Source organism: Streptopelia decaocto, assembly GCF_964273445.1.
Source record: "Streptopelia decaocto genome assembly, chromosome: 25".
Taxonomy (NCBI): domain Eukaryota; kingdom Metazoa; phylum Chordata; class Aves; order Columbiformes; family Columbidae; genus Streptopelia; species Streptopelia decaocto.
In genome coordinates this window covers 2,085,481-2,097,795 of record NC_138680.1, presented here as the reverse complement: position 1 = coordinate 2,097,795, position 12,315 = coordinate 2,085,481, and the positions used below count along the sequence as shown (strand labels likewise).

The following is a 12,315-nucleotide window of genomic DNA, read 5'->3' as shown; positions in this document are numbered from 1 at the left end:
CTGTCATTGATTTAAGTGAAAAAAGCATTTTATTTTCAGAAATGAAAGCATCCATAGGAAAATTGGTGACATTCAAGTGAACGCAAACTTACATTACACTGTTCTAGTGATGTGCCTAAAATGGTATTTAACAGTATGATAAGCATGGAACAGGAGGAGGAGAGATGCGCTGAAAATTGCTTATTTCAGCAGGTTGGATAAATAGATATTTCCCTGTAAGGATCCAATTAACACGTCATTTTCCAGTGGGGCTGTGTCAGTCTCGCTGGGTTGTGTCTGAGCGGCTCTTTGCGGAGCTGCAAACATCCCCACATCTCCTCAGCCCCATACTCAACACCAGGTATGTCGTCCTCTCCCATCAACTTCACGTCATTATGGAGAAAGGGATGATTTTCACAGCTGGACAGGGTGGTTTTCACTGGGCAGGTTATTAACCTTTGGAGCAAATCAGCAGCAAAGTGGAAGTTTCTCTCTACGTCCCCAAGCGACGCTCTGAAGCCACTTTTTAGTCCAAATAAACTATCGGTTTTATAAACAGTGGAACTTGGTGAAGTTGTGTGGCTCTTGATACACACAAGGCAAAGCAGATACCACACTTTCTTCTCCAATTCATTTTATGCATATCAGGATTAAATCTCCTCCTTCAATCTTGATTAAGACATGAGAGGAAGTGAAAAACAAGACATTACTCTTACCTATTAGTTATAAACTGTGTGGAAAATTCACTGAAGCAACGTTAATTCAAGTCCCTTGTCTATGACAGAAAAACAAAGCCTGGACCTTGTTCTCACAAGCTAATACAATAAATATTTGGGAGCTAATCACAAATAGAAAAAGGTTAATCAATTCCTCAGACTGTCGAAGCTTCGCACACACTGGGACTCCTAATATATTCAACAAAGAAAAGGCAGCAAAGAAAATACCCATAGATTTTGTTTTCAAATAAAGATTTGTAATAATTCTAAATCACCAGTGGGTTGCAAAAACATACAAACTGCCTTCGCTTCCCCGCTTCACTTTGCGGGCGACACTGATGTGGGTTTTTAAGCCAGAAGCCTAACGTGTGATTTCGAGGCTCTGAGAAGGAAAATGGTAATGCTGGGGGAAAAAAGGGATCAGAAATTTACATTAAAATCATGCAATTTCACTGTGCTGCGGAAAACTACGGGGACAAGGGAACACCTGAGTAGCTGTGAGTCGGGCTCTGTTGCATCTGAATACAGTATAGAGGTTTTAAAAGAACTAAATAGGCATGTGCTAATAGCGGAGCAAGACAAAGCGGACCACTCCAGACTGGCTTTTATGGCAGGAACAAAACAGAGGCAGCGGGAGTCCCTCAAGGCTTCAGACAATACTTTGTTCTTTTATGTGCCAGTAGTCGCTGAAGCCCCAGCCCCATTCTGTTGGGCACCAGGTAGGAGGAGAGGGAAAGGCCGCGGGCCCAGCCGGGCCTGGGTAAGCAGAGGGGAGGGCAAACACTACGAGACACGGGGCATTTTCAAAGGTTTAAGGATTGCTTTCAACGCTCCAATTCTAATCAAAGGCAACGTGACCTTGCTTTCCTTTTTTTCTTTCGACAGCCTGCAATGAAACCGTCTCTCCCAGCTCACACAATAAATTAAAAGCAGAGTTGAGAACGGTTCCTCAATCTTGCGGCCTCCAGCCAGAGCTGCCGGTGGTCGCCTTGCTCCCCAGGTCACATCCTCCAGTCTCGGACCTGCATGGAATCTCTCTCCTATATATATCTGAAGCTTATTTAAGCCTGAATTACGCCCTGACGCATCTCTGTGCTCAAGAGTTCACCTAAGAAAGTGGTAGCTCCTTTGTGTAATGGGAGGAGCAAGGAGGCTCCGGAGCAGCAGAGAGATCGAGCCTCAGGTTCTTCAACAAATTAAAGCCGTAAAGGGTGCACAGACCCATGTTCAATCGCCCGATGGGATCCTGCACAATGCAACCTGGGCATGATGCTCCCAATAGCATCATTTGTGCTCCATCCTCACCCCAGGGGACAGAGCTGCTCTGAAGCCGGGGAAGATCCAGGGGCAAATAGAGAGTTTGGGACAAATTCTTGGTCAACTTCAGTATTTTTAGCATTTTTACTTTCTCAGTACTAAGAATGAAAAGAACTGTAATCAGATTGTTTCCAAACGATGTTCCATCTCCAGTTGTTCCAGCCCAGCAATGATGAACCTTCTCAGGCGGAGACTAAACCTATATTAAGAACACGGAGGCTCCTACTTCCACAAAGTCTTGGATGAGACACGACATTATAGATGGAAATCAACTTATTACTAAAATACATTAATCTTAGGACTTGTTCAGCGTGTTCTGCTGCATGTTGGTGAGCGTGTGTGTATATACAGACACTGAACACCTGCCCTGACCTTCAGTGCTCCTTAATACACATTCCCTTAAATTAAATGGATAATGATGGCTGAGAAAACAGATTTCTCACATGTTCACCTAATGTGAGAAGTGCGTGGTAATTAACCAGCCTTTAAGAATGACACTGTCCATTATTTCAGGACAATCAAATAAGAGGAGAGCAGTGGAGTCTGAATGGGAAGGCCCGTGTCAGATGGACAGTAGAACAATAGCTGGTTTGCCATCACGGACACCAAATTATTGCAGGAGGGGGGAAAGAAAACCTATTTATAACCTGTCAGTCTCAAGAAACCACAATTATGATGATTTAATTAACACATTGAGAGGTTTCAGGCAATCACTTCATTCTGTATTTAAGAACTAGCACGTTTCAGGCCCAAGATGATTTAGAACATTAACAAATGCAAGTTGAACCAGGGCAAGAATTTGATGGCCTTGTTGTTACTTTTAAAGCATCCGTCATGGCACAAAGATAATCCAAATGGATGCGTTAGTGAGAGATGAGAGCAGTGAAGAATCATCGGGGGTTTCAGAGGCCATCACATGGAAGGAGAAGCTGATTTCTAATGTGAACCAACTTTGAAAATGAGCAAAATCACACAACTCAAGTCCATTCATCAAAGACACTCGATTCACTGGAAAAGTCTGGAAAAAAAAACTAAGTAAGGGTGTGCGAGAGCGAGAACGGAAACAGAAGAGGAAATACGGAATCTTTACAGCAAAGAGCTGTTGCATAAGATCATGATGCATGAAACATGGGTGGAGATCTTGCTGTAGCCAGAATATGGGGAGAGATTAGAGCCCATCAGCATTTTCTGGCCTTTCTTGCCTTCCCCATCCTCACATGTGGCACAATTCCCACCCAAGTGCCCATGACAACAGCACGGCTGATAAACCCTTTCTATGTCCTTCTGCCTTCAAAAGGCAAAGACAAATTCATTAGGCCAATAAGCCAATATTCCCATAAAATAACACCCTCTCACGCCATCCCTCAATTTTTGCAGCTAGAAAGAGAGACAACAAGTGCCAGGAAATCCCTCTGAATTGATCCGGGCATCTTTTTAGTGTGGACGGAGAGATCTACAGGCAATCTGAGCCGATCTGGCTGCACAACAGGCAGATGTGATAAAAGCTGATTAGTGTCAAAAACATTCAGTGCTGCGGCCCAGCTGTGTTCAGTCCTGAAATACCTGGATTGAAATGACTGTAACCGGGATGGCGGGAGCGCTATAAACACAAATCGCACAGGAATTGTTCATGTCCGAGCGTTTCCAACGTGGGCAGCGTGATGGGCTCGGAGCTCTGGGTGGTACCAGCCTGTCTAGTTCAGGTCGACATGATTCTGGAGGAGAGTTTGAGGAATATTTCCAGCAGCAGGATACTTAATAAGATCGTTCGCCTCTTTTTGAGCATTTTGTGTGTGTGTTTAAAAGAAAAAAGCAAACTAACCAAACAAAACCAACCATCAAATGAAGGAGTTCAACGGATTCCTTGGCTATTTCTGTCAGCATTATCCCTCCTGGCATGAGCTACATAATGGACTAAGATTGATTTTTGTTCTCCTCCTTAAAATACTGGCAGCACATCACAGAGTCTGAGAAATGCAGAAGGGGGGGGAGAGAAAGGAAAAGAGAGATGGAGAGGGCAAACTGCATCTGTCACAATTCTCCTTCAGAGAGCCAGAGCACTGATTAGAGGAGGAATATAACTACTTGCTTTTCTTTTATAAAGCTTTTGCAATGCAGCATCCCCTCCATTTGAGCAGGAACGTTTGCCCCTGTGCATTTCTTGCTACATCCCTAGCGCTGCTAGAACACGACTTTCTGTACCCTGACATTGTACTTGCAATGACACGCATGCGATGCTGATGGATTCTCTGAATGGTAACAAAGGCAAATTTCTACCTTTGGTCCTAATCCTGAAGACATTTCTAAAATTTACCTTCTCCTCAAGCCTCTCTCTGGCCCTGTGCCTGGAACAGTTCACCTCTGAGCCACTTCTGGCATATTTCTTCCAAATATACTGCAGCGAGGAGCAGCGCTCAGCTCAGCCCTTGCTTACTCTCCCAGGACAAACACGGAGCTTATGACAGAGTTTCATGAGATTGATTCACCCTTCAGTTTCCAACTCAAGCAAGAATTTAAGGTCCATCTATAATCGTGGAGAGGTGGAAAAGGAGAGGCAAAGAGCCATAGCACGGGATGTGAGGAAGCTACGTTAACATTGTCCATCCTACAGCGTTCCAAAACGGTCACGGGCAAGACAACAGAAACGGTGACCATGAGCTCTCTAATTAACAGTTGCTGCTTCCCATACTCCTCACTCATCGTTGCCCATGTTCCTCTCTTCCTAACGCGATCACCTTCCTTTTGCTTTGCTCCAAGCTACGATGAACTTCCATCTCTGCCCCAAGTCCTTGCTGAGTGTTCCTTATAGAAACATGGGGCTGGTGACCAAAGGAATTACAATCACTGCTCTTAAAAAAATCATGAGGAATTCTGCCAAATCACTGCGTGACTTCTCTCCTGAGGCCGCAATATCCCATAAGCTCACGCTTCTTAAATCGAGTCACAGAACCCTGGACCGAACAGTATCTGGGCCATGGAGACTAATATTGGCTTTTCTTTTTGCATCTCGTTCCAAACAACATAGTAATGATATTTAATAAATAAACAATAGACACCAGTGGCGTGTCAAGACTTCCTTTAAAACCAGGCTTAAAAGGAGGAGGCCAGCAACAGCCCACGCGTGTTGTTATCAATCCATCTCTTCCCACTGGGAGGAGGAAGCAGAATTCAAAGCGAAGAGAGTTTTGCATGACTGCTATAGCATGGATGAGTCCAAGTGACAACTGCCCTGGTTTTCAGCCCAATGGCAAACGCGGCAGCGTCACGGCGGAGATGAACGTGTGTGTGAACAGGTGGGCCGGTCTGCCAGGCGCTGGGGTGTAGTGAGACACGGAGATGCTAAAGTGTCAAAAGTAACTCGCAGGGTCTGTGTCAGCTTCTCTCCAAGGGCTGCACATCAGCTGTGCTCGCTTAACACGGAAAAGATGTTCACTTGTTTGGGTGGTTGTTGTTTGTTTAGTAACTGCCAGCCGGAGAAATGCGAGATAAATAACCTTCCAGCGAAAGGAGGAAACGTTTTTGCAGCAATATTCCTTTTCCCCATATACCTTCGTAACGTGCTATATATGGATATTTTGTGTGTGGTATGTATGAAATACATAACATAATAGCTTGGTTTACGAACTCACTTTTTATGGCTCCCAGATCTTCAGCAAATGTACAAATAAATATGAAAGAGAGAGGTAATAAGATGCACATGCACAAAGCAAACACCGAAATGAGATAGCGGCAGACTGCTAACGGGATGGCGAGAGCCAAAATCATAAGCATCCAGTTATTTTAGCAACCCTTGCCAATAGACTAAATAGAATATCGCAGGCCAGGTGTCGGTGATTATAATCCCAGCGATGCCAAGAGATTTGCTCCCATTTACAGCAAGCCTGACTTTGGCGCTCGCGCTGGAGCACAAGGAATAATTCCGAAAGCGGGGAGGTGAAAATGAGCCGCACAAACCGTCCCTGCAACTCCTCAACTTGCAGCACAAGGACCCAGCACAGGGCGAATCTCCTACACGCAGTGCTTTGTTACATGCTACAAATCTCACTGAACTTCAACAACAACAACCCCCCCTCCTGCTCATGTGTGTTGCTGCTGTGAAAACAGAACCTGCGTAAATACCTAAACATGTTGTTTCAAGGCCAGTTCTGCCATGGGAAACAAGTGGTTTATGGATGAGACGAGCTGCACGAATCTGAACACAAAATCATGGCTGTGAACATAACAGGTGTGTTCACGCGGCCCCAGGCCACGCTCAGAAAACATTAATTATTACCAATGACCAGCAACAGAGGACGTTCAGGCACCTTTCCCAGGTGAAAAGGGAACCAAGCCATTCTCTCTTCCCCGAAATACACACAACTTTTGGACATCTTAGCTGGTACAGGTGCGTGTGCGGGTAGACATGTGGAAGTAGACAATAATTAGAAAAATATTCATTTAAAAGGTAAAATCAATGAATTCTGAAGTGCCTTCATTTTGATAACCAGCCACTCTCCTCCTCTCAGGGCTCTTTTTTGGGAGAAACTTCCTGCTGAACACAATGAATGAAAAACCTACAGGATTGGCCTGAGCTCCGTTTCGCTCATCCAAACCATCCTTTACCACAAGTACCTCTGGGTAAATCAGCACATAACGAGATGTTCCCTTCCCCTCACTACCCACCTGCCCAAACAGAAATCCCTTCCACTGCTGAAGACACCAAAGGATTTTTTTCCTACCATTTTTAAGTACTGTACAGTGCATATCTACCCTTTTACAAGTGGAACCTTGTAGCTATGGAGACGAGAACTGTTAAATCCAAGCTGAAGATAGTATTTGAGTGGAGGCTCATGGTTGCTACATGTGCCTCCATGATCTGGGAGGACTCTTCAGCTTTTTATCCGTCATAATCGAAATTACCTGAATTTCAGTCTCCCAAACAACATCACATACTCCCTATCTACCATGCACTACAATCGTGATCCAAACTCCGTTCCAGGTTATGGGTTCAGTACATGGACTTTCAGATTCAGCTGTCTTCCACATCAGCTTGCTGTAAATTAAACAGCGTTTTATTCAAGCTAATGAAACTTCAGCATGAAGAGACAGCCTTTCAAGTCAAATTAATGCTCCTTGTGACAGCCAGTGAATATCCTGAATAACTTTGTTAGCATCAGTTACTTTCTACTTGTGCTGCTACAAGAAAAACCCCAAACCTTCAATCACACGATAGTGGTGGAAATGACAACGGCGTGACAGGTGGTTTTCTTTTTTGCAAATAAAACTGTTCCAGAGGAAACAACCTTGAAACATACACCTTTTTATTTTCTCTTGCCCTCAGGCTCCATGGGCAGCAAGAGATTCCAGGTGTCAAATACGAACCACCTTAAAGATGCTCTATTGTCACAAAGTGAGAATGTCCACTTGGAGGACATGCGGACCCTGGAACTGCCCAGCAGAGACATCGGGCGGAACTCACCCAGTCAACCCCAGTTTTCATCGATGGATAGAAATCCAGGCCCATTCAGCACTCGCAGGTACGATGGACACAACCAGGGAAGCAAAATCAACCGCGGTCCCCTAACACCACGTCACGGGCAGGATGAAGTTCCAAGTACTGAAGTGTCATTGCTCAAATCCCCCTCACCATGCAGAACTAAGCAATGGAATTCACAAGTAAAAATACATAGTAAGTAATTGACAATACAGCAAGGAAAAGAGGTATTTTCTTGCCAAAGCTGAAAAACAGACACAAGAAGCACCGAGAGCTTTTCCTATGCGCACTTCCCACGTTGCTGAGTCAACGTTGTAACATGACCTTAAGCATAGGAAACCATTAACTCCAGTGGAGTTGTCTCTCAAGCTAAACCCTCACTGACCACTAAAACGAAGTAAAAAACACACCCAAGAATCCACCTCTCGCAACGCAGACATTTGCAAATGTGCTGTTTGACTTGGGGCCTAACTCTGGCCTGGCACTGCAGTTCTCTTGGCCTCCGGTTTACTCCTGAAAATGCAGAAAAATCTACGATATTGCCTTTAAATAGGCCACATACCCCTCAAGATTTGCCGTGAGGTCTGGAGCAAAGAGGTTTCTAGATGTATTTTTGAAACAGAAAAGCTTCTCAAACTCCCCTGTTTCTACCAACACATTAAAATGGGACTCACAGCCACTGCTAATAAATGGCTACAAGTAGGAGGAGAATAACACTCCAAATGCCTTTTATCACAGCTGTTTACTTCAACTTAATCTATTTTTAATTTAGTTAAGTCTGAATTGCTCAAAACCATCAACCAGCACCTCCCTGCCCGGCAGCATTTAATGAGATAACCCTTTCTACCGAGCAAACCCAAAAGCGAAAAACTCTCATTCATTTTTTCTAGCGTTTAGAGACACCTCAAGAGCTTCAAACATTTACCTCTCCTTCCCAGCAGCTGAAATGGTTTTAGGAGGATCATGGTTCATACCTCACATTCCCTGGAGCCAGAGATGGTATACGTGCAGGGCCCAGATCCATTAACCGATACATCCATGGTCTCAGAGTTTGTTGGCTTGTAGTCCACGTAATACTCCTGTAAAGGGGAGTTCATTTGCCTTTCAGACTCTCGAGCCTTTTTCCTGCGCCTCTTCATGAGCGAGTGCTGCTGGAGCTGTTTCATGCTGGCCGGGTAGCGCTTCCACGACACGTAGATGACCAAGAGGATCATGGCCACGGAGAGGAAGAGGGCGACGCTCCCGGCGATGATCTTGTGAAAAGAAACGTGCTCGTACTCCGGCTCCAGCCCGGGCGTCGGGAGCTCTGCAGACGGGCTCGGCACTACGGACGTCGGCTGGTTGCTTTCCAGTTTGGAAACGGTAGGTTTAGGAATGAAGATGGGTCTCGGGGGGGTTTTGGGAGCCTGGTACGATCTTTCGGTAACCACCACCGGGATTTCGGCACAGATGTTGTATGTCTCCACAGCATCGCTCACTTTTTCACCCTGGATATGTTTAGGGCCTGCACATATCATAGTGCTCTCTTTATTTCCCTTGAAATTCTTAAGCCAAGTAAACAGAGGGCAAATGCTTCGAGTACACTCCCACATATTTCCGGACAGAGTGATGGAGATGAGCGAGATCCACGTATTGATGGTCTCCTGAGAGATGTTGGTGAGTTTGTTGGAATCCAGGTTGAGCTTTTGCAGGTTGGGGAGGCACTGGAAGGTCCCAGGCTCTACCCCTGTAAGGTCATTTCCTGATAAATCCAAGTTGTGCAAGGAACTCCAAGTCCACGTTAACCCTTGGCTGATAGACCGGATTCTATTCCACTGCAAATAAATCGAGCGAAGGTTGAAGAGGCGTGGAAAGTGGGCAAAATTGATCTTAGAAAACTGGTTGTGCTCCAAGTGGAGCTCTGTCAACTTCAAAAGGCCAGCGAAAGCATTACGGGATAAGCTCCGCAGGCGGTTGTAGCCCAAATCCAGAAAGTCGAGGTTTCGGCAGTCTTGGAAAACTCGGATGGGCACGGTTTTCAGCGAGTTGGACCGCAAATGCAAAATCAAGAGTTTACGAAGGCCCTTGAACTGCTCGGACTGCAACACCTGCAACTTGTTGTAAGAGAGGTCCAGATTGCGGAGGTTGGGGACGGGGTGAAAGGTTTTGTTGTGCAGATGGGTAATTTTGTTGGAGCTTAGAATTAATTCCTTCAGCCTGCGGATGCCCTGAAATGCATCCTCATCCACGGAGCTGATGTAATTATGGTCAAGATAAAGCCATATGAGCTGATTGAGGCCCGCAAACTGATTCGATTTCAGCTTCTGAATGCTGTTGTAGCGTAACGATAAGCCTTGGGACCCTCCAGAAATGTTCTGCGGGATGTCCCTGAACGCGTGGGACTCGCAGTACACGATCTTGCCATCGCACCTGCAGTTCTTGGGGCAGGCTCGCTGAGCCCCCGCCAGCGCCACCAGCAGCACCGTGGGAAGCAGCACTAACGCCACGCTCATGCCTCTCAGCCGCTTCATTAAATGGCAACCTAAAACATTAAAAAGAAAACATGCACGTTGGAAAGCTATTAAAATAAATCGCCGACAGATTACCAAGGTCAATGGGGTTTCTAATGAAGCATTAGTGAAGCGGTGGATGTGGAACGCAACCTGTTTGCCTCCTGTCTTGCACTTTTTGTCGTGTCAATGCCTGTTGGTGGTGTTTCGGCTCTCCTACCGCACCACCACCAGCACCACTCGTGATTCAATGACTTTGGTGTGATTGATGAACCCTCAGGAGGACCAAGAGCCTCTTCTCTCTTCGTCTTTCTCCTGTACATCTTCTCTCAACGTAGCTGGTATATCCTTATCGCTAGATGCTGAGGTTTTCACATAAACATATTTGTCAAGTCACTGTGCTGAATGCTCCACAGTGCTGGAAAGGAAATGAGCCAAAGCTGCTGGTATTTATGTGCTGCTAAACATGCCCTTTAATAAAAGCAATTGCAAGTCCAGTTCCTCTAAAAATTACTGCAAAAAGCGAGGAATCAAGTTGTCATAAAGTTTGATCCATCTTTAAAATGTGGATTCATTGTCAAATTAAACGGTAAGCAAAGGTTTTTACTTTTTGTACAGAAGGGCTTGTTTTGAAGAGTAGGTTTAAGTAGGTTTACTCATTGTTTTTATATACCTAAAATATATCAATAGATGCACAGAAATAAAGTACGACCACATCGAGAAGTGTACCACGTAACGCTAGGATGGGACCTCAATACCAAGATAATGGTAGAAGACATATTTCTTAAAAATGAATCAGTCTTAGCACATATTGAAGTTATCGCCATGATGCTGTGCATACCTAAGCATTTATTTTGTATATACAGTATACGTATGAAGATATCAACACAAATACATGTAAGCACTGCATTAGGAGCAGCAAAACACCAAGTTTAAAGGGGTATATTTGTATTTCAACTCCCCTCTCTCCTCCACAGCTCTACTGGTTTGAAGCTTTTGCCTCTGAGATGTCAGATTTATCATCTGGTAGCGATGATGTTACGTGAGGACAGTCACATTTAACACATGCTTGGAATAATTATGAAAGGGGGTGGACAGGTTGCTAGAAAATCCAACATCTACACGCACGCTTTCCTTAGCCCGTCATCATTTTAGGACTTGTGTCTCTGTCCAGAGTTGCAATCTCACTAAGAATTAAAACGCATTCTTCCAAGAGGAAATATTTTAAGGGCTGATTATCTCCTCGATAAAGAATCACTTTATTATTTGTCACATACACAAAACCACATCCCTGTACTGCAACTGTTTCATCCAATTTTTTCAACCAAGGAGCAATCTGCAAAATAATTCCTCATCTAAAATGCCCCTGACTCTGTGCCTCTGCCGGTCGCTTTAATGGTTTGAATTTTAATGTAAATCCTCATCTTTTGCTCCAGCTACAAATATGTTCTGGCTGGTACAGACCTGGGGGCTGAGGGGGAAGGAGGGAGGGAAATAAACCTGTCACACTTGAAAAAAATAAGACTGGCAAATGACTGCTGGAAATCCAGCAGCAACATGAGGGGTATCTGTTCAAAGAGCAAAGCAGCCTTTACAAAACCACCTATACAACCAAATCCCCCCCTCCCCGCGGCTTCCCACACGCCGCAAAGTGTTAAGGGGCCCTCCTGACAGCCCCAATAATCCCACTACAGCCTCGGCGAATGGGAAGATGAAGGCAGGAGAGATTTTGCGGGAGCGTGGCTCGCGCATCCATGGGTCTGGACGTGTGCAGGTGTGTGGGTGGGCAGGACAGACAGACGGACTCTGGACGGTCCTTCACAGGTTAATTACATATCAAAGCACCGCAGGAGGAAAGGTGTGTGTGTGCGTGGGGGGGGGGTGAATGCATGATCTAAAAATACAATGGCAAGTACAGTGAGTCACCTGGCAAAGGAATGCACTGCTGCCTTTAGGCTGCTTCCCCCTCTCCGCCAGCTAATAATCCAACCGAAAAATCTACCATACAGCTGTGCTAGGAAACAAACACGAAAAGTTCACTTACCCATCCTTCTATCATCAACAAACGTCCTCCTTTTCCTTTCTCCAGCTGTTTTCTTCCCTCTCTCTTCCTTTGCCTCTCTCCCTTTTCAAACCCGGGCTCTTTTCCCTAAACCATCCGAATCTTCTTGGCACGGCAGGGTTGCCACTCGCATCACCAGCAACCCCCCCGAAGTTCCCTAGAGAGGACAAGCGAGAATTTGGGGGCTGAGGAAGGGAAAGGACAGGGAAGGGGCTGGGGGTGGGGAAGACAGGACGGAGGATGGGGGGGGAGTGGGGGGGTAGGGAGGGACTCTAAGCT

The 12,315-nt window shown here is 45.4% G+C and overlaps 1 protein-coding gene across 1 annotated transcript in view; it reads right to left on the bottom strand.

Annotated features, from left to right (window-relative positions):
• LRRTM4 (leucine rich repeat transmembrane neuronal 4) overlaps nt 1-12,080 on the bottom strand; it is a gene marked incomplete at its 3' end in the record, with an annotated part of 124,363 nt that extends 112,283 nt beyond the window's left edge. Inside the window, exons 1-2 of the mRNA XM_082072701.1 lie at nt 12,019-12,080; nt 8,460-10,006 (exon numbers count right to left, since the gene is read on the bottom strand). Of these exons, the coding sequence (XP_081928827.1) occupies nt 8,460-10,006; nt 12,019-12,022 (1,551 nt within the window). The 5' untranslated portion in view covers nt 12,023-12,080. The remainder of the gene's footprint in view (nt 1-8,459; nt 10,007-12,018) is intronic.
• Nucleotides 12,081-12,315: the final 235 nt, after the last annotated feature.